General features: G+C 42.3%; 1 protein-coding gene across 1 annotated transcript in view; it reads right to left on the minus strand.

The window, feature by feature from the left end:
* Positions 1-22012, minus strand: part of MTHFD1L (methylenetetrahydrofolate dehydrogenase (NADP+ dependent) 1 like) — a 202743-nt gene that overhangs the window by 113448 nt on the left and 67283 nt on the right. Inside the window, exons 17-19 of the mRNA XM_057527877.1 lie at positions 12089-12165; positions 5818-5958; positions 3310-3378 (exon numbers count right to left, since the gene is read on the minus strand). Of these exons, the coding sequence (XP_057383860.1) occupies positions 3310-3378; positions 5818-5958; positions 12089-12165 (287 nt within the window). The remainder of the gene's footprint in view (positions 1-3309; positions 3379-5817; positions 5959-12088; positions 12166-22012) is intronic.

Raw genomic sequence — 22012 nt, forward strand, 5'->3', positions numbered from 1 at the left:
TTGCGGCAAGTGGGGGCCACTCCTCATCGCGGTGGGGGCCACTCCTCATCGCGGTGCGCGGACCTCTCACTATCGCAGCCTCTCGTTGAGGAGCACAGGCTCCAGACGCGCAGGCTCAATAATTGTGGCTCACGGGCCTAGTCGCTCCGCGGCTTGTGGGATCTTCCCAGACCAGGGCTCGAACCCGCGTCCCCTGCATTGGCAGGCAGACTCCCAACCACTGCGCCACCAGGAAAGCCCCCACTCAGAGTTTCCTATTTACTTTTCCCCCCAAAGTCCTCAGGAGGGACAGTCACAGAGTACGGACACGGCCATACAAATGTCTGTGGAAATAATACACTGGGATGCGTGTTTATGGAAATGCATACATGCATGTTTACTGTCTAGATCTCCACCTGTCTATCCATCTATAGTTTCTCACTTCTATGCAGAGAAGCCTTTTAAGTGCTTTGACGGAAACACCGTTTAAAAGGTATTAATGTCTCCATCACCTCCTAGCCTTGCCAGTCCTAGGATGTGGCCGCCTGTGGAAAGCTAGCGGAGCCGATGAGAAAAGTTTAAAGAGACAAGGTCACAGGCTCCACCCCTGGGGGGGCGGCTGGCTTCACTCTCCTATGCCCTGCAACCCTCATCCTGGCCATCTGTCTGAGAAGCACCGGGCACCAGTCTCCAGGGCGACAGGTGACAGGGTACGGCTGGATCAGCATAAACACATTGCTATTCCTGGGATAACCACTCTGGGGACTAGATGTGCAGCATTTAATTTTAATTTAAAATGAAATTAAACGCCACACAGCACATGAATCACGAAAGCAGTATTAGAGCCCTGGTTTTTGAACTCCCAGTATGTGGTTTAAATAGAAAAATTCTTAGACCATCACTGTTGGACAGTCAAACACAGACACAAATACTCACACACTCAACTGATATTTATACTTATATGATGCAGTATACTGAGTTAATACTTTGTTTAAGAAATTCTATCACTAACCCAAAGACATAAAAATATCTATCCTGAGTTCAATATTTTATTGTATATGCAGAACACTTAGGAAAGTAATAACAGGAACTATCTTGGTTTCTATGATGACAAAGCTGTGAATATTCTCCATAATGGACTTTTTGAACATTTCGTAAGATTAAAACTTCAGTTGCTCTTTGCTGACCAGAGATCTAAAACAGCATTATCCAAAGAACTTTCTGCAGTGCTCTAAATATTCTGTATCTGCACTATCCAATAGCCACCATCCACATGTGGCTATGGAGCACTTAAAATGTGGCTGGTGAAAATAAATAAATAAATAGAAATAGAACTAGTATGACTGCAGAACTGAATTTTAAACTTTATTTAATTTAAACTAATTTAGATTGAAATAACCACAAGTGGCCAGTAGCTCCCATATTGGACAAAAGACCACAGCAAGTAGGTGTTTTCCTCAACACTGCATACAGTTAACCCATGGTAAAATGTTAAGATCTCTTATTTTCTCTCTCCCACAGGGAAGTTCTCAAGCTTATATGTATATAAAAATCACCCAGGGTATCCAAGCCTTACCTGCCAGACATTCTAGAGTTCACTTTGTCTGGGGGAGAGCTTGGCATCAGCATCTTTAAATCTCTCCATGAGATTCTAATGTGCAGCCAGGGTTGGGAACTACTGGTCTCCTGGCACCTTGCAGCAACGGAACCCTTGATAACCTTCTCTGGGGCTAACAATCAAGTGTGTTCAAACATGAGCACTAAAGCAGAATCTGTACATTAAACAGTGATTTTGGATCATTTGTTGATTTAGGTTCCTATTGCCACTGATTAGCCAGGTTAATATGGAATGAATATTTAGGACCCAGGTAGCAGAGTTCATACATGCAGATATTTTAACTGAGTGCTGTGTTCATTTTTCAAAAAATGCCCATTGCCTGTGACATCAAAATGACGTCACAAATGTGAGCACAATAAGAGCTGCTTAGGGGCAGTCCAACCCAGTAATTCACTCAACTTACAAGAAACTAGCCTTTTAGAGTGGGATATGTATTAAAGGTGGAAGTAATTTTTAATCTAAGAAAGATAATTATTTAAAACAGTAAGCTGATCATCCCTAATGATGATGATAATGTGTTCATTTTTGAGGGGGAAGTGTTATGATGAAGCAATATCATGTCTCTTTATACATTTTTTCTCATTCATTTAGTTATTTATTTAACATGTATATATTTTTAGGAGCAATGGAGTAAAAACAATAAATATCCATTTAATTCTTCAGCAAGTGTTTACTGAGCACTTAATATGTATGAGGAACTTTCTAGGAGCTGGCGATATGATGGTGAACAAGATGGAAAAAGTCCTGCTCTCATCCTGGTGGGAGGAGAAATACAGTAAACAAACAAAGAAATAGGGGCTCTCAGATAATATTTTGTGCCATGTAGAAAATGACAAGAAGGTGGGTTTTGGGCTTGAACCACTGACCAGGTTTGCGGGATGGAACGAGTTGGGAGGAGGTAGGAGGTGGATAGGAATCAGAGATGCTTTTTTTATGCATAACTTTGAAATGCCTTTTACCCACCCTAGCAGCTCTTGGTAACCACACCTACAAGTCTGAAATGCTGAGGTCAGGAGATTCAGAACCAGAGTTCAAGGGTTATCACACGGCTGATACTGGAGGAAAGCGCAGCTGGAGAAGTGAGAAGAAGGAAGTGAAAGAGACGGAGGAGAGGCCACTGAGAAGGTCCAGGAAAGCAAGGCGTCAAAAGCAAGAGAGCAAGCGCTCCGGAAGGAAAAGCATTGGCTGTGTCAGCCCCCACTGAGCAAGCCATATACAAAAAACGACCTTCTTAAAAAAGTGGAGCACAGCACACTTTCCTGGAAAACATTTCTCAGCATTACTCGTGTGTGTGTGTGTGTGTGTGTGTGTGTGTGTTTATGTTTAATTTCATTGAATACTCTGCGCTTTGCTTGGAGAAAAAAAAGACAACAAAACTAAACTCCCCAAACTTAAGGATTATGAGAAGCTGAGTCAAAAAAAAAAAAAAGCAACATAGAAAACATCATGTAAACGTGATAAACATGGCTACACAAGTTACTGAGATATCACAGACACTGAGTTTCTAAGTTTCTCCTCTGGTCAATTAGTACTTCATTAGCCAAGATATGAATCATATCAAAGAACTTTGAACTTCTGGGGGGATGACCAAGCAGTTACTCTGATGCTCCTCATGGGCTCACATTGGCTGGAAATGCTCATGTGTGGGAACGCACAAGCAATCTAATTAATGCAACTCTGTCGACAATGTCTATGAAAAGAAAATCACTTACTTCTAGGGTCTGCATCAGATTTGGTTTTATCGCGTCTTTCATCAGAACAGTCAAAGCACCTGTCACTCCCTAAAGGAAAGGGAGAAAAAAGCCCACTTATTTAGATTATTGACAAAAAATCGTTCGCACAAGGGTCTCTCGGACTTTTCTCACCAGCCTACCTCCTACGTGGGCATCCCCACTGGCCGCCGTCACCTCTGAGCTACAGGTGACACAGCGCTCTTGCCTCTGTCCATCTCTCCTCCACCTGAATGGATGCCAACCCTTCTAAGATGTGATGGGGAAGTAGTAGTCACTGCATTTTTTTAAAAAAACCTCCTTTGATGGAAATAAGAGGCTTGCCATACCTTTCAATTTGCAATTATGCACGTCATTTTTCATTACCAGAGATTACACTGTTGCCCCGAGAAATCAGATGAAGAACGAAAACAAGGCTTGTTACACAGAGGGAACGAAGAAAGGGAAAGGGACGTGTCTAAAGGCACCCATTCTGGTTTCCCAGCCTCTCTCGACCTCTCATCCCACAGATAACAGAAGGCACTCAGAACACTGTTGCATTGGAAAGGCTTCTCCTTTCCTGTCTCTCGTGCTATGTCTGCCTAGAATGGAGCTGATGCCACTTGTACAGATTGTGGCTGCTTCCTTCCAATCCTATAATGCTTGAGCTGGGCTCTCTCGAAGCTCCCTATCCCATTCCTGGAAAAGAAGAGGTAGAGGAAGAGACACGGCAGGGATGAAGTCTGAGAGCTACTGGGGAAACTATTTGTGCCAAAGAAGGCCCCAAGGGGAAGCTTTTTTTAAAAAACTCCCTTCCACCTTTTCTAAAGACACTGGGCAAGTACCTTTCAACAGATTAGTCAGTTACTGGAAGGCCATAATACGAGCAAATGCATGTGAACGTGGCCCTGAAAAAATAAATATGGCATGCAACAGATCCTAACAGATCAGGTGGTAGAATCTAGAGACTCTTCAGCTCTCCAAGGTGCATTCGTTCATTACTTTCTCCTTCTACCTCTATCACCAACAATGTTAAGTGTTTCTCGTATATGATCAGTTTCTATTTTTGTATTTTTATAATATTTAATCATTGAAGATTTCTTTAAAAATTGAATTTACTTTCTACTTTATTGCAGGAAATAAACCTTGCAAGAACTGTAACCTTCCTATTATAAATACATGAAGAAATCAGGTACCTTCTGCAAACAAGAAACACAAAAGAAAACTAAAAAGAGTTAACTTTGGGTTTTTTTGGTCCAGATCCAAGAGTTTTATCACAAACCAAAAGAGTAAGTTTAGGGAAATATTTGTGGATAAAGTTTCAAACTACTCCTGGCACATATTTATTGATAGCTAAGATTAAGAGGATACGGATAAATATTTACACAGAAACTATTATATGCAAGTTTAGAGAGAAATGTTGAGATGTCGATAATTTTTAAAAAGCAGTACTTTTACAGCAACCTGGGTTTGAGTTTTCTCTTTAAGCCTTATACTAAGCATTCCATGGGCTGCTGATATAAATATATCTATTTAATCTACTTGACAAGACTCGAGTCATTCAGATTCATCTCTTCAAAAGAGCCAGAAGGTAACCAAGACATTTTGGCAAAGGTTTAAAATTATATCCCAAGGCCCTGGAATTAATAAAATATTAATTTGCCTGTCTTCTTTTCACAACTGTTTTTCAATCATCAGTGTGCATTTAAGATTCCATTATGGTACGTGACTCGATATGTGGGAAAGTAAGCTTAAATTTAGAGTAATGGCTGCCTACGTTGTACTAAGTACTATGTGCTTATAAACACGTACAGCAAATGAAATAGCTACACCATTGATGGGGATTAACAGTAAAGTTGGTTATTAAAAAAAGGAAAAAAGATTAGCATGCCAAATCACAAAAAGCACTAAGAAAGGTGGTGGCGTGCCAGGGTACCATGAAAGCTTTGTAAGAAGCATCATTCCACGCAACAGAAAGCTACATGAGAAAGAATGATTAAGGGGGAGCTCTGTTTTTATAATGTGAAACCCAAGTCGAAGGCACAAAATTAAACAAGCCAGGGCGCCCAGGGAGCAGGCTAGAGCCAAAAATGTGCCATTTTTAACTCAAACTTCCCTTTCATGAAGGTGGAGTCACTTCTTATTCCTTGGAAAGGTGATTTGCCCTCAATTTAAAGCCAGCATAGATCACACTTTTTAAAAAAAGGCACAGGCTGCAGGAGGATGACCGCAACCCCAGGCAGAGCAGACATCAGGACTGGAAAGGATCGTGAAAAGCTCATGAGATAGATTTCATATGCTTTGGTTGCAGTCAGGTACAAGCATGTTATAAACGCCTGTGAGAACACGATGAAGTTGTAAGACAAACGGGATCGTGAGCAGGAAAATGTGTGCAGAAACTCTCTGAATTCCCATTGTTACCCAGCGATGTAAGAAGAAGAAAACCTTCCTTCTCCTGATCACCAAAGCACAGGGGCAGCGAGCTCTCTGGAGCTTCTGAGATGGACGTACCAAATCACCTGTCGTCACGGGCTGCCCGTTGCTGTCACTGGCCACCACCATTCTGTCCAGCCGCTCCTTCATGTCCGCGAGGCTGTCAGTCAGAGCCAGCACTGCCATGACCTCGCTGGCCACGGCAATGTCAAACTGCGCCTGAAAAGGCAAAGCCAAGGTACTGGTCAGCTGCAGCTCCACCTGGATGGCCATTTCCATGGGAATCTGTACTGCAGCAATTCCTGCAGGCCCAGGGTTTAACCCTCGATGGGCTGTTCTCAGAGGCACAAGTTTCCAGCACATGCCCGGTCCTGGGATCAGTGCTCCCTTGGGAGGCCACCCCTTCCTCCATTTGCTGTGCTGAGCACGGCCTGGCTGGGCCCCCCGTTACAGCAGCTCACGGCGCTATGAGATTTGCTTCTGTAGCACGTTTCAGCCTTGTCATTATTAACGTGATGATCTGATGGACGCACGGCTCCACCAGTGGACTGTAAGTGCCGTGAAGGCAGGGACCCTTTGGGGAGGGATTGCTCCTGCGTCCCCAGCTTGGAGGCCTGAGTGTGAAATGCAGGAGGCATTCAATGCATACCGGCAAAATAAAGGAAGAGTCTGCTGCCTACCCCTGCTGTTGTTTATGTGTGTCAAGGGGGATGCATGTGTCTGCCCAGCAAAGAGGCGAGGAGCAGATCGTGAAAAAAGTGGGTTCTGAGGCCAGTTTCCCAGACTTAGAGCTCAGCACAGCGGTGAGGAGACCCTCGACTGCTGTTATCCCCCCGGTCATAAGGTGACATGGAATCAATTCTGAGCTGTCCACGGAGGCTTGGCCACATCAGATCATGAACTGTCCAGCCATGAATGCTGGAGAGCGGCTACTTCCTAAGAAATGTTCCTGGCCTTCCTATTCCCGCTCCTGGCTCTGATTCCAAGCTGGACACAATCCGACAGGAACCAAAAGAGACACAACGACCCCGCACGGCCTCCCCCTCTGCATTCAGCCACTGGACAAGACCACTCCGTGACACTCCTTCCCAAGGAGCATGTGAGCCAGACAAGTTCAGTCTTACATAGAAAATGGCTGTGCCCTGGAGGGATCACCTCAGGAGATATTTTATTGTCCATTTCTGGCACCCACAAGAAAGGAAGTGAAGGAAAGAAGGAGCTTTCTGGCTACTTCCTGGTTGAGATTTCAGTAGTCATTGATTTAGTGAAAACACATTACCTGAAAGGCAAATGCACCTATACTCAACTATTACATTCTCAATATAACCCATTCCAAACCTAAGTGGTTTTTCATTGTGTGAAATTTAGGGCTTTCTACACCACCGTTCCATTAAAAACAGTACCTATGAAAAATAACTAAAAATGATGAGACTTTCTGCGCAAAACCTGAGGCTAGAAATATTCTTAAAATATTAACTGTGTAAGTGATAAGTGGAATGTATAACACCCATAAGTTCTTCATTTGTAATCGTTACAATTTCAAAATTTTGCATCTCTAGCAACATCAGAATGAAACAAGGATCAATATATAGTTACTCATTTTATGCCTGAATGGTAGAGCTAATAGAGGGCTGCTCACTTTTGTTTTGCAAATAAAATACTTCTAAATCACATAAAGGTGTAGATGAGATTATTCTTATTGTTTATCACAGATTTAGACAAAAGACAAAAAGCCATGTTGACAAGGATGCGAATCCCCTGTGACTCTGCAATTATGGATCTGTTTATCATGTGTATGTTACAGCTTATTTATGATAGCCCAACACTGCAAACACCCTAAGTGTCCATTAACAGCGAAATGGTTGTATCTATTATGGTACATCTACAAGACGTGGCATTATATAGGCATTAAAAAAATGATGATATAGGGAATTCCCTGGCGGTACAGTGATTTGGACTCCGCACTTTCATTTCCAAAGGCTCGGGTTCGATTCTTGGTTGGGGAACTAAGATCCCACAAGCCGTGTGGTCCCACAAGCCAAAAAACATGATATAGATCTACATTTACTGACATAAAAAGATGTCCTCAATAGTTTTAAGGTTAAAAAAAGCAGTTAAACCTCTTAGATATAATCCCTTTTTACTTAACAATATGTATGCATAAAGCAATATAGAACATAACCTTGGACAAGTCACTTAACACAATATGGCAACTTTTCTCATTTGCAAACCAGATTTACAAACTAAATGTGCTCACATATGTAATGGGCCTACCAATACAAGGCACAAAATAGGCATTCAGATCACAGCAATTGTTAATCCTGCATCTCTCTAGTGCCAACATAGAGTACAAAAATATGCAGAGAAAACGTGAAAGAACTTCCTTACAATTCCTCTTCTGAAATCAGAAGTCACTGATTTCAGAAGGTGAACAGCTTTCCAGCTTCCATTTTATGTGTTTTTACACATATAAACACGTATGCTGGCTTTTTCTTAACATAAACTGGATTACACTATATTCATTTTAGTCCAAATTCTTTTAACGTGTGTTTTTTTTCTTTTCCAAGATTTTATTTTATTATTTTTTTGAATTTTATTTTATTTATTTTTTATACAGCAGGTTCTTATTAGCTATCTATTTTATACATATCAGTGTATACATGTCAATCCCAATCTTCCAGTTCATCCCATCACCGCCCCCCCCACACCACCACTTTCCCCCCTTGGTGTCCAAACGTTTGTATGCACAAACCTTCAATTTCACAATCTGTATGAGAGCTCTGTGTCACTCCCCTGATGTACACTTTATCATTTTCAACGGCTACCTGTTTCTGTTGTGCAAAAGGATACACCAAATATATGTAATCACCGCTAATGATGAACACTGGATTGCTTCCAATGTTCACCATTACAAAAAATGCTGCAATTAGTATCCTATAGAGTTTTTTTTTGTACCTGAGTAAATATTCCCCCCCTTTTTATTATTTTTTTAAAATTGATTAATTAATTTATTTATTTATTTTTGGCTGTGTTGGGTCTCCGTTTCTGTGCGAGGGCTTTCTCTAGTTGTGGCAAGTGGGGGCCACTCTTCATCGCGGTGCGCGGGCCTCTCACTATCGCGGCCTCTCTTGTTGCGGAGCACAGGCTCCAGACGCGCAGGCTCAGTAGTTGTGGCTCACGTGCCCAGTTGCTCCGTGGCATGTGGGATCCTCCCAGACCAGGGCTCGAACCTGTGTCCCCTGCAGTAGCAGGCAGATTCTCAACCACTGTGCCACCAGGGAAGCCCTCCCCCCCCCTTTTTAAAAAGAATCTGTAGTCCTGAAGTTAGAATTGTTCCGACATTTCAAATTTTAAATACTAACAAACTATCATCCAAAAGGCTTTACAATTTATATTCCCACCAATACTGTATAAAAGTCTCTATTTCTTTGCATCCTCACTAACATTTAATATTAATTTATTTATGTTTTAATGAGCTCATAGATAAGTCTTATTGTCTTCTACTTATCCTATTCATTTCTTTAGTATAGATTTATTGAACACCTACTACTCCTATGTAACAAAGTCCTATGCACTGAGAATACAGCAGTGAACAAACATACCAAAACCCCTGCCCTTATGAAACTCACATCTTAGTGGGGGGATGCAGAAAATAAACAAATAAGTAAGGATAGCAGGGAAAGAAAGAGGGAGTTTGGGGACAGGCAGGGGCAGGTTTAAAGAAGGTGACCAGTGAAGGCCTTACTGAGAGCAGGATTTGAGTATTAATTTATGGAAATTCTTTTTATGTTTGGCACTTTAACCCGTTGTTATATTTATACTGCAAATAACCTCTCCCAGACTGTTACTGGTCTTTTACTGATTTTGTAAATCATTTTTCCATATGGAAGATTTTAATTTTTATTTATGTCAAAATTATCTATTCATTAGAGTTTCTGCTTTTTATGTCAGTGCCAATTCTACTAGGCCAAACTACTGTGTTTGACTTATTCCAGCTTATTCTGTATTTTCTGTTCCAAATTTTTTTTTTCTTTCTACTCAAGGATTCTAGATTGAAAATCCTGTTCCTTCAGAACTCCAGTGTCACCTCGCATTCAGTGCTGTCAGTGAGAAGTCTGATGACAATCTGAATCTTACTCCTTTGTGACTCATCAAGACTTTTTTCCTCTCTGGCAGCTCTCTGGATTTTTTTTTTTTTTTTTACCCTTAGCATTGTGAAATTTCAACATTATGTGTCTGGGTGTAAGTCTACTTCATTTATGCTGCTCAGCACTTGTTAAGTCTTTTAATATGAAAATTCTAAATTTTCCTTAAAGTCAATAAATTCCCTTTTTATTATTTCCTCGAATACATTCTGTTACTTTCACCGGTAACTTGAGATGAGTATTAGAACTTCTCGGTGTGTCTCGTATGTCTCTTGATTTTTCCTTTATATTTTCTATGGTTTTCCTTTTGGTAGTATGTTCTGAGAGAGTTTCTTGGATTGAACTTTCCTCTCTCATTCAGTTAACCCTATTCTTATACAATCCACTAACTGGATTTTTATTTTGACACTACTTTAACCCATTTTTTTCCACAGCAGCTAATTCTCAATCCTTGTAGGACAGTTCCCTTAAGTCTCTGAGAATACTGATAGTAATCTCTTCAAAGTACCCCCCATCTGATCTGCAATCTTGTCTAGGGCATCTAAGCTTCTCTTTGCTGGGTCTGGTGTCCATGTTCATGATATGGGTTTTCCTTTAATACGGACGATTCCTGGCTTTGATGCTCCCTTTTCCTTGTCTGGGGACCTGATTTCTGACAACCTCACCCTGTCTCTAGACATTCAAGAGAGTAGGACACAGGACATGCTGCTCCTTGGTTTCCTGTCCTGCAGTCTCTCACAGGATTAGTCCTGAGGTTGCCCACTGTGCAAATGACAAAAGGCTGCCCTTTCCTAAGTGTCACAATATACTGCTTTTCCTTGCACCAGATGCTTTTCACTGCCAGCCAGGAAGCATGGTACACAAGCACATCTGTGACGTTGAGGTGAGCCGCCCCCCACGGCTGGGCCCCGAGGCTGAGACCAATGTATCCACTGGCTGTGTCTCAACACAGGTGTCCCAGGAAGGTGCCTGTGCACCAGTTTTTTGGGAGCTGTCCCCATCCCTCTCCTGTATCTGAGAACTGGGTATCTAATGCCTTTGAATTTAGCGACCCCCTCCAGTACTTCCACCATATTTTGGTTTGTGCTTTTCTCCACCAATCCAATTCCATCTTCCTATCTTTCAGAAGCTTCCCCAAAGAGTATGGCCATCACTCTGGTTTTCTAGCAAGGATATTGACTACTTGAAATCTGTTTGTGTGTGCAAGTTCCAGGATTTGGAGGAGGGATGGAGTAGGGGCTTAGCTGGTCTTCTCGATTCAATCCTCATATTCATTTAAAAAATTTAATTTAATTTTTTTAAGTTGAAGTATAGTTGATTTACAATGTTGTGTTCATTTCTGCTGTACAGCAAAGTGATTCAGTTTTATATATATACACACACACACATTCTTTTTTATATTCTTTTCCATTATGGTTTCTCACAGGGTATTGAATATACTTCCCTGTGCTATAGGGTAGGACCTTGTTGTTCAGATTCACTTTTTAATTCAAATATTTCAAAAGATCCAAAAGTCTATTTGGTATGAGGACTGAATACTACAGTAAAAGTGATTCTTTTTAGGTTAATAAAAACTTAACAATGTAAAGGCTATAAATCTAAAAGTGTCTTAAGCTATAAAGTTTACTACAAAAAATAATAATTTAGAGGCCTACTGGGCCTGGCTGAAAAATCATAGAATGAATTTATATTCACTAAGCACCATCACCCCACACTGGAGACCTATTAAAATGAAGGTGGACATCATAATTTATCTTCTACATTTTCTGGATGCGGGTAATAAGACATTATCCTTAACAACTTCTTAGGCTATTAAGCCAAATAACTGGGTGTTTGTTCTTTGGTTTATGAAACGTGAGTAATGTGTCTGAGATTTTCATTTTTCAGTTGTTATGCAGATACAGTACTAACTGGGTGGGTTGGCAATAAAACATGTTAGAATGTATATTCAAGGGACACCCTGAACGGCTCTTACCAGAAACACAACTAAAATCACACAGAAAAAGGATGGCAAAATAATACTGGGGACGTTCTGTCTCCTGATGATTTCCCAGTCCTGCTGAGGGACTGCAAGAAACACCTTGACTCATCAGGGGCCCACTGGTTACGGCGGGTGGAAGGACAGGAGGAGAAATGTGGGGAACCAGCTTCTGGGCCGGTTTAAGTGCAACAGCAGAGCCCTCCCTGGAGAAAACACCACCTACCTGCCGGGAATAGCCCTTCTCTGTGCTTCCCTGCCCGATGGTTATTTTTCGTAGAAATCGGTCATTTGTATCCATGACTGGAAGAGAAGAGAACAGAGCATCAACAAGCAGGGACTGGCCGCCCAGTGTGTGTCTGGCATTGTTCTGGGTGTTGCAGAGGCAGCAGAGAGCAAGAGATCAGGTCTGGCTTCCCTGAGCTGATGACCCCGTGGGAGGATCACACAAAGGGGTCAAATAAACTAGGGATCACCCAGCTAGCACTAAGTGCCTTCAGGAAACCAAGGAGGGGATATGACGGTGTGTCTCGGGAAGGGGTTTGGGGTGGAGTGCCGTCTTGAACGGGCAGTAAGGAAAAGCATTTCTGAAGGAGTGTCCTTTTTACACTGAAACCTGAGGCACCAGAAGAAGCCAATTAAGCCTCTCTGAAGGTTAAACATTGAACGAACACATGACCCACCACTTCCAGGTATATATCCAATAGAACTGGAAGCAGCTATTGCACACCCATGATCATAGCAGCGTTATTCACAACAGCCAAGAGGTGGAAACAGCGAAGTGTCCACTGACAAATGAACAGACATACAAAATGTGGTATAGACATACAATGGAATGTTATACAGCCATAAAATGAGTGAACGTTTGATATATTATGATACAACATGGACGGACGTTGAAAACATTATGGATAATGAAATAAACCAGATACGGTATGATTCCACTTGTATGGGGTTCTTAGAATAGGCAAATTTATAGAGACATAGAGTAGAATGGTGATTACCAGGGGCTGAGGGGAGGTGAGGACTTATGATTTAGGGAGTGTTGAGTTTTTATTGAGGATGATGAAAAGGTTTGGGGTGTAGTTAGTGGTGATGGTGTAACCATCCCAAGCCTTGGCCTATATGCCATTCGTGGCATATATTTAATGCCATGAATTGCACACTTATGAATGATTAAGATGATATGCTATGTATATTTTACCATATAAAAACCCCCCAAATAAAGTAGTATATGTGGGGGGAGAAGTCAATGATGATTCGAGTAAGTATCAATTCTCTTTACTCTTTTCACTGGCCTGTATGAATTGCACTGATTTGCATTTTGTTTGTGAAAACCAAATCTACAATGCCAGAAAGTAAAGCCAGAAGGATACAGACTTCACTAATAATTTATACCGCATCAAATAGCAAGCCATCCACACTGACAACTTAGATCCAATTTACTAAATGTTTAATATGGCTCTGACAAAAACGGTGGCGGGAATTGTGTATCTGGGGACTACAGCATCCATAGGATGAAATTGTGACTGTTTTCTTCCACACACGAAGCACGACCAGACCTGCCAACCTTGCCTGCCTCTGTTGCTCCCTGACTCGCTGCCGGCCTCTTTCTCTACATACAATACTCTCCTCTCGGGACTTCCCTGGTGGCACAGTGGTTAAGAATCCGCCTGCCAATGTAGGGGACAGGGGTTCGATCCCTGGTCCGGGAAGATCCCACATGCTGCGGAGCAGCTAAGCCCGGGGGCCGACACAACTACTGAGCCCACATGCCACAACTACTGAAGCCCATGAGACTAGAGGCCGTGCTCGCAACAAGAGAAGCTACCGCAATGAGAAGCCTGCGCACTGCAACGAAGAGCAGCCCCTGCTCGCCGCAACTAGAGAAAGCCCGCGCGCAGCAACGAAGACCCAACGCAACCAAAAAAACCCCCCCAAAACAAAAACAAACAAACCCTCTCCTTTCTCTCACACATACATATATACATTCACATTACCGCACACCCATACGGGCACCCAGGCAACCCTCCTCAAGCACACAGAAACCTCTCTATGACTTTAAGGCATAAGCAGAGGGCATACAGAGAAAGGAATGCCTCTCACTATTACCACTAGCTAGTACTTTATTCCCAAGACCAATGGTGCAGAATCATATAAAGTAAAAATATTTCCTACTCTCATGTGTAGTATACACAATCCTAATGTGATCTTTTTATTGGAATTTCAGCTGGTTTTTATTTAGCAAAGAAAACACAAACAAGAACCGCCCCCCCCCCAAAAAAACTTAGTAAGATCAACTATAATCAGCGGCATCAGAAGGCCACCTGTGCGTTTATTAGCACAGCCCTGGTAGAACAGGGCGTCTCACCAGGCTTTTGATGTCCATGGAAAGACATGTGTGAAATGACAGTGATACATAAGAGAAATGTGAAGATTACATTCTGATACACAAGAAAGATGGATAACAGAAAGTAACGCTAAGTTACTGATACGGAATTCCTGCCCTCTAAGTGATAGAGCTAAAGATGGAATGAGAAACATTCATTTCAGGGCTATTTACTGAGGGCCAACTTTGTGGCAGGTCCTGTGCAAGCTGTAGAGGGATACAAAGACGGACAAGGCATCATTCTCTGATGGAAGGCACTCACTGGCAAGGGGAGAGATGGAGAGTGCAGGTAGGCGTGGAGAGGGGGCAGCACCAGCTCAGCAACTGGGAAATACAGGGTAGGACATCGAGGCTAGGCCCACTACTTTGGCTTTGGCAGAAGAACTGTACCGATTCCCTGCAAGGCTGTAGGGGAGTGCTGGGAACTAGTAACTGGATGTCAGTTCCCTGGAGACTGAGGCTTCTTGGTCCTCGGTCTAACGGCCTGTGAGGCCCCAGGGGTTCTGATACTCAGAAAAGCAGGGTTCACTTCCTTCGAGGAACAATAAAATGACTTGATGTCCACTGTTTCTTCTGCTTATACTATGTGTTTCTGGAATAGTCTATCGGCTCCCAGTTCCACCCTGTTACCAGGCACTTATGAGGCCTTCAAGCTAGTGACAGGAAGCATAGGAGAAAACAACCACGAGTTAAATTTCTTACAAAGGGTAAAAGGGAAGAGGTGAGCATTAAATATGCGACATCTATGGTCTCAGAAGAGTTTTTTAGCCCCATGTGGTCACTGAGTGTCCCCTCTCTAGTTATCAAATTATAAAAGCATCTAATCTCACCCAAAGGCTATACTCTTTCTAGCTCTAAGCCAATATTGTCTTTAAAAAAAAGAACAACAACAAAAAAATCTTACTATTAAATGACCTCAATCTATTTGATGGAGAGTCCTATTTCTTTTTCTTTTTTTTAAATTTATTTATTTATGGCTGTGTTGGGTCTTCGTTTTTCTGTGCAAGGGCTTTCTCTAGTTGCGGCAAGCGGGGGCCACTCTTCATTGCGGTGCGCGGGCCTCTCACTATCGCGGCCTCTCCCGTTGCGGAGCACAGGCTCCAGACGCGCAGGCTCAGTAATTGTGGCTCACGGGCCCAGTTGCTCCGCGGCATGTGGGATCTTGCCAGACCAGGGCTTGAACCCGTGTGCCCTGCATTGGCAGGCAGATTCTCAACCACTGCGCCACCAGGGAAGCCCAGTCCTATTTCTTATATTAATTCATGGGAATAAGAGCCAAACTAGCTATCAAATGTCATTCCAAACTCCTCTGACCTAGGTGGCTTGTCTATAGCAATAATTAGCACTTTAGTGCCCTAAACAACAATACAATTCTAGTATTTATCTGGAGTAATTTTTTAACGTTATCACTCACATCAAAAGTGATTTGCAACCACGGTATGCTTCAGTCCTTTCATGCTTCTTGGGGAGAAAGCAATCTGCAAGGTGGCCCTGGGTACATATGAGGGATTGTGTAGCCTTTCTTCTTCCAGGACCCACTGGATGAGTCGTGGCCCTATTTCTGGTGGCTGCCTCAGCTGGAGCCACCATGCAGATGCGGAAGAACGCCCCTTGTGTAAAATTTCTTTTTGAGCATATCCCCATGCTAGGTTTAAAATACACTGACTTCCAGGGCTTCCCTGGTGGTGCAGTGGTTAAGAATCTGCCTGCCAACGCAGGGGACACGGATTCGAGCCCTGGTCCGGGAAGATCGCACATGCCGCGGAGCAACTAAGCCTGTGCGTCACAACCACTGAGCCTGCGCTCTAGAGCCCGTGAGCCACAACTGCTGAGCCTGCATGCCACAACTATTGAAGCCCACGTGCCTAGAGCACATGCTCTGCAACAAGAGAAGCCACCGCAATGAGAAGCCGACACACCACAATGAAGAGTAGCTCCTGCTCGCTGCAACTGGAGAAAGCCCGTGCGCAGCAACGAAGACCCAACACAGACAAAAATAAATAAATTAAATAAATAAATTTAAAAAAAATACACTGATTTCCACCTGCATTAATTTTTTGTTCACAAAAATGTTTTAAAGAGTAACACAAACTCACAAATGCCTTGAAAAAGCTGACTATGCATTTCAGATATAATGGTATAGTAATAATTAATCCTAGTTATAAAAAAAAGTTAGGACTTCCCTGGTGGCGCAGTGGTTAAGAATCCACCTGCCAATGCAGGGGACACCGGTTCAAGCCCTAGTCAGGGAAGATCCCACATGCCGCGGAGCAACTAAGTCCGTGCACCGCAACTACTAAGCCTGTGGTCTAGAGCCCACGAGCCACAACTACTGAGCCGGCATGCCTAGAGCCCGTGCTCCGCAACAAGAGAAGCCACCGCACCGCAACAAACAGTAGCCCCTGCTCGCCGCAACTAGAGAAAGTCCCTGCACAGCAATGAAGACCCAATGCGGCCGAAAAAAAAAAAAAAAAAAAAAGGTAGTAGACTTCCCAATAAAATGCTGAACATATTCATATCGGTAATTAAAAATAATGTTGGTCTGTTCAATAATAGAGGCGTGCTTAAGTAAGCTGCGGTTCATCCATCCACAAAAGACTTTTCTGGAATCATTTAAAATGACCATTACCACAAATCACTAACAAATTGGAACATGCTTATTATGATATAAATGAAACTCGTAGGATATAAAATCTACACCTCTAATTATAATTCAAGTTATACACAAAACATAGATACATAAAAAAAGTTTGAGTGGTAGTTTTATTAGTACAGTAAGATGTTTCTGATTCTTCTTAGATATTTCCAAAATCTGTATAATGTTACCACTTTTATAATTAAAAAAAAAAAATCTTCAAAAGTTTGTAAAGAGATTTTACTCTCCTTTAGGAGTTTGAGAGACACACATACACAGAAAAACTGCTTCACACAACTAATACCACAGTGGCATCTGTGATCATCTGGGTGGCACTTCAGGGTTTGGAAAGCATTCTCACGTCGCAGTAGAGCCGTGCAAGGGAAAGGCTGCTATTATGACTCCATTTAAAGATGAGGATGGCCTCCCTGGTGGCGCAGTGGTTGAGAGTCTGCCTGCTAATGCAGGGGACACGGGTTCGCGCCCTGGTCTGGGAAGATCCCACATGCCGCAGAGCAACTGGGCCCGTGAGCCACAACTACTGAGCCTGTGCGTCTGGAGCCTGTGCTCCGCAACAAGAGAGGCCGCGATAGTGAGAGGCCCGCGCACCGTGATGAAGAGTGGCCCCCGCTCGCCGCAACTAGAGAAAGCCCTCGCACAGAAACGAAGCCCCAACACAGCCAAAAATAAATAAGTAAATTAATTAATTAAAAAAAAAAAAAGATGAGGAAAGTAAGTCATTTGTCCACAGCTGCATGGCTCGTAAATGGCAGAGCCACGATTGGTTCCCAGGTCTTTGCTTCCCCACCTCACTAAATTCTTAGTGAACAGGGTGAATGGATTCCCAGGAGGGAAGTTTCGTGGATCGAGGGGGCCTGAGGTATGTCTGGGAAGGCAGACATGGAGATGGGGTGGAGCAGGGGCGGGCAGAGGGACAAAGCAGACAGGAAGCAAAGGTATGTGGGGCCTTATGGTGGTGGTCCTGAAGGCCATGCTATGTGATGGCGATTTTACCATCCCGGCTGGAGGCTTCTGAGCGAGGAGGTGACAAGACATCTCTCTCTACACTATGAACCTACAGAATTGGGGGTTGGAAATGGAAGCAAGAAAATGTGTTGAAAGGTAACTTCAGTGTAGAGAATGGACTTGAGGACACAGGGAGGGGAAAGGGTAAGCTGGGATGAAGTGAGAGAGTGGCATGGACATATATACACTACCAAACGTAAAATAGATAGCTAGTGGGGAGCAGCTGCATAGCAGAGGGAGATCAGCTCGGTGCTCTGTGTCCATCTAGAGGGGTGGGATAGGGAGGGTGGGAGGGAGACGCCAGAGGGAGGGGATATGGGGATATATGTATATGTATGGCTGATTCACTTTGTTATACAGCAGAAACTAACACACCATTGTAAAGCAATTATACTCTATTAAAGATGTTAAAAAAAAAAAGGTAACTGTAATAAATCAAACATATAATAAAAATGTTCTGGAAGTGTGGAAAAATGGGGAAAGGTGGAGGGAGGGGAGGTCTGAGAAGAACAACACAGGAAGGATCAGGAATACACACCATCGATTAGGAACCAAGATGGTGGAGTAGAAGGACATGCGCTCACTCCCTCTTGCGAGAACACCAGAATCACAACTAGCTGCTGGACAATCATCGACAGGAAGACACTGGAACTCACCAGAAAAGATACCCCACATCCAAAGACAAAGGAGAAGCCACAATGAGACGGTAAGAGGGGAGCAATCACAGTAAAATCAAATCCTATAACTGCTGGGTGGGTGACTCACAGACTGGAGAACACTTATACCACAGAAGTCCACTGACTGGAGTGAAGGTTCTGAGCCCCACGTTACGTTCCCAACCTGGGGGTCTGGCAACGGGAGGAGGAATTCCTAGAGAATCAGACTTTGAAGGCTAGTGGGATTTGATTGCAGGACTTTGAGAGGACGGGGGAAACACAGACTCCACTCTTGGAGGGCACACCCAAAGTACTGTGCACATTGGGACCCAGGGGAAGGAGCAGTGACCACAGGGTAGAATGAACCAGACCTTCTCTAAGTGCTAAACACAAGAGAAGAAAAGGACCTACAAAAACAAACCCAAAACAATTAAGAAAATGGTCATAGGAACATACATATCGATAATTACCTTAAACGTGAATGGATTAAATGCTCCAACCAAAAGACACAGGCTTGCTGGATGGATACAAAAACAAGACCCATATATATGCTGTCTACAAGAGACCCACTTCAGGCCTAGGGACACATACAGACTGAAAGTGAGGGGATGGAAAAAGATATTCCATGCAAACAGAAATTAAAAGAAAGCTGGAGTAGCAATACTCATATCAGATAAAATAGACTTTAAAATAAAGAATGTTACAAGAGACAAGGAAGGACACTACATAATGATCAAGGGATCGATCCAAGAAGAAGATATAACAATTATAGATATATATGCACCCAACATAGGAGCACCTCAATACATAAGGCAACTGCTAACAGCTCTAAAAGAGGAAATCGACAGTAACACAATAGTGGGGGACTTTAACACCTCACTTACACCAATGGACAGATCATCCAAAATGAAAATAAATAAAGAAACAGAAGCTTTAAATGACACAATAGACCAGATAGATTTAATTGATATTTATAGGACATTCCATCCAAAAACAGCAGATTACACTTTCTTCTCAAGTGTGCATGGAACATTCTCTAGGATAGATCACATCTTGGGTCACAAATCAAGCCTCAGTAAATTTAAGAAAATTGAAATCATATCAAGCATCTTTTCTGACCACAATGCTATGAGATTAGAAATGAATTACAGGGGAAAAAACGTAAAAAACACAAACACATGGAGGCTAAACAATACGTTAATAAATAACCAAGAGATCACTGAAGAAATCAAAGAGGAAATCAAAAAATACTTAGAGACAAATGACATTGAAAACACGACAATCCAAAACCTATGGGATGCAGCAAAAGCAGTTCTAAGCAGGAAGTTTATAGCTATACAAGCCTACCTCAAGAAACAATAAAAGTCTCAAATAAATAATCTAATCTTACACCTAAAGGAACTAGAGAAAGAAGAACAAACAAAACCCAAAGTTAGCAGAAGGAAAGAAATCATAAAGATCAGAGCAGAAATAAATGAAATAGAAACAAAGAAAACAATAGCAAGGATCAATAAAACTAAAAGCTGGTTTTTTGAGAAAATAAACAAAATTGATGAATCATTAGCCAGACTCACCAAGAAAAAGAGGGAGAGGACTCAAATCAATAAAATTAGAAATGAAAAAGGAGACGTTACAACAGACACTGCAGAAATACAAAGCATCCTAAGAGACTACTACAAGCAACTCTATGCCAATAAAATGGACAACCTGGAAGAAATGGACAAATTCTTAGAAAGGTATAACCTCTCAAGACTGAACCAGGAAGAAACAGAAAATATGAACAGACCAATTACAAGTAACGAAATTGAAACTGTGATTAAAAATCTTCCAACAGGGCTTCCCTGGTGGCGCAGTGGTTGAGAGTCTGCCTCCCCAAGCGGGGGACACGGGTTCGAGCCCTGGTCTGGGAAGATCCCACATGCCGCGGAGCAACTGGGCCCGTGAGCCACACTTACTGAGCCTGTGCGTCTGGATCCTGTGCTCTGCAACAAGAGAGGCCGCAATAGTCAGAGGCCCGCGCACCGCGATGAAGAGTGGCCCCCACTTGCCGCAACTGGAGAAAGCCCTCGCACAGAAACAGAGACCCAACACAGCCATAAATAAATAAATAAATTAAAAAAAAAAAATCTTCCAACAAACAGAAGTCCAGGACCAGATGGCTTCACAGGTCAATTCTATCAAACATTTAGAGAAGAGCTAACACCCATCCTTCTCAAACTCTTCCAAAAAATTGCAGAGGAAGGAACACTCCCAAACCCATTCTATGAGGCCACCATCACCCTGATACCAAAACCAGACAAAGATACTACAAAAAAAGAAAATTACAGACCAATATCACTGATGAATATAGATGCAGAAATCCTCAACAAAATACTAGCAAACAGAATCCAACAACACATGAAAAGGATCATACACCATGATCAAGTGGGATTTATCCCAGGGATGCAAGGATTCTTCAATATGAGCAAATCAATCAATGTGATACCCCATACTAACAAATTGAAGAATAAAAACCATATGATCATCTCCATAGACGCAGAAAAAGCTTCTGACAAAATTCAACACCCACTTATGATAAAAACTCTCCAGAAAGTGGGCACAGAGGGAACCTACCTCGACATAATAAAGGCCATATATGACAAACCCACAGGAAACATCATTCTCAATGGTGAAAAACTGAAAGCATTTCCTCTAAGATCAGGAACAAGACAAGGATGTCCACTCTCACCACTATTATTCAACATAGTTTTGGAAGTCCTAGCCTCGGCAATCAGAGAAGAAAAAGAAATAAAAGGAATCCAAATTGGAAAAGAAAAAGTAAAACTCTCACTGTTTGCAGATGACATGATACTATACATAGAGAATCCTAAAGATGCCATTAGAAAACTACTAGAGCTAATCAATGAATTTGGAAAAGTTGCAGGATACAAAATTAATGCACAGAAATCTCTTGCATTCCTATACACTAATGATGAAAAATCTGAAAGAGAAATTATGGAAACACTCCTACTTACCACTGCAACAAAAAGAATAAAATACCTAGGAATAAACCTACCTAGGGAGACAATACACCTGTATGCAGAAAACTATAAGACACTGATGAAAGAAATTAAAGATGATACCAACAGATGGAGAGATATACCATGTTCTTGGATTGGAAGAATCAATACTGTGAAAATGACTATACTACCCAAAGCAATCTACAGAGTCAATGCAATCCCTATCAAATTACCAATGGCATTTTTTATGGAACTAGAACAAAAAATCTTAAAATTTGTATGGAGACACAAAAGACCCCGAATAGCCAAAGCAGTCTTGAGGGAAAAAAACAGAGCTGGAGGAATCAGACTCCCTGACTTCAAACTATACTACAAAGCTACAGTAATCAAGACAATATGGTACTGGCACAAAAACAGAAGCACAGATCAATGGAACAAGATAGAA

The sequence above is a fragment of the Balaenoptera acutorostrata genome, chromosome 14, assembly GCF_949987535.1.
Source record: "Balaenoptera acutorostrata chromosome 14, mBalAcu1.1, whole genome shotgun sequence".
Lineage (NCBI taxonomy): Eukaryota > Metazoa > Chordata > Mammalia > Artiodactyla > Balaenopteridae > Balaenoptera > Balaenoptera acutorostrata.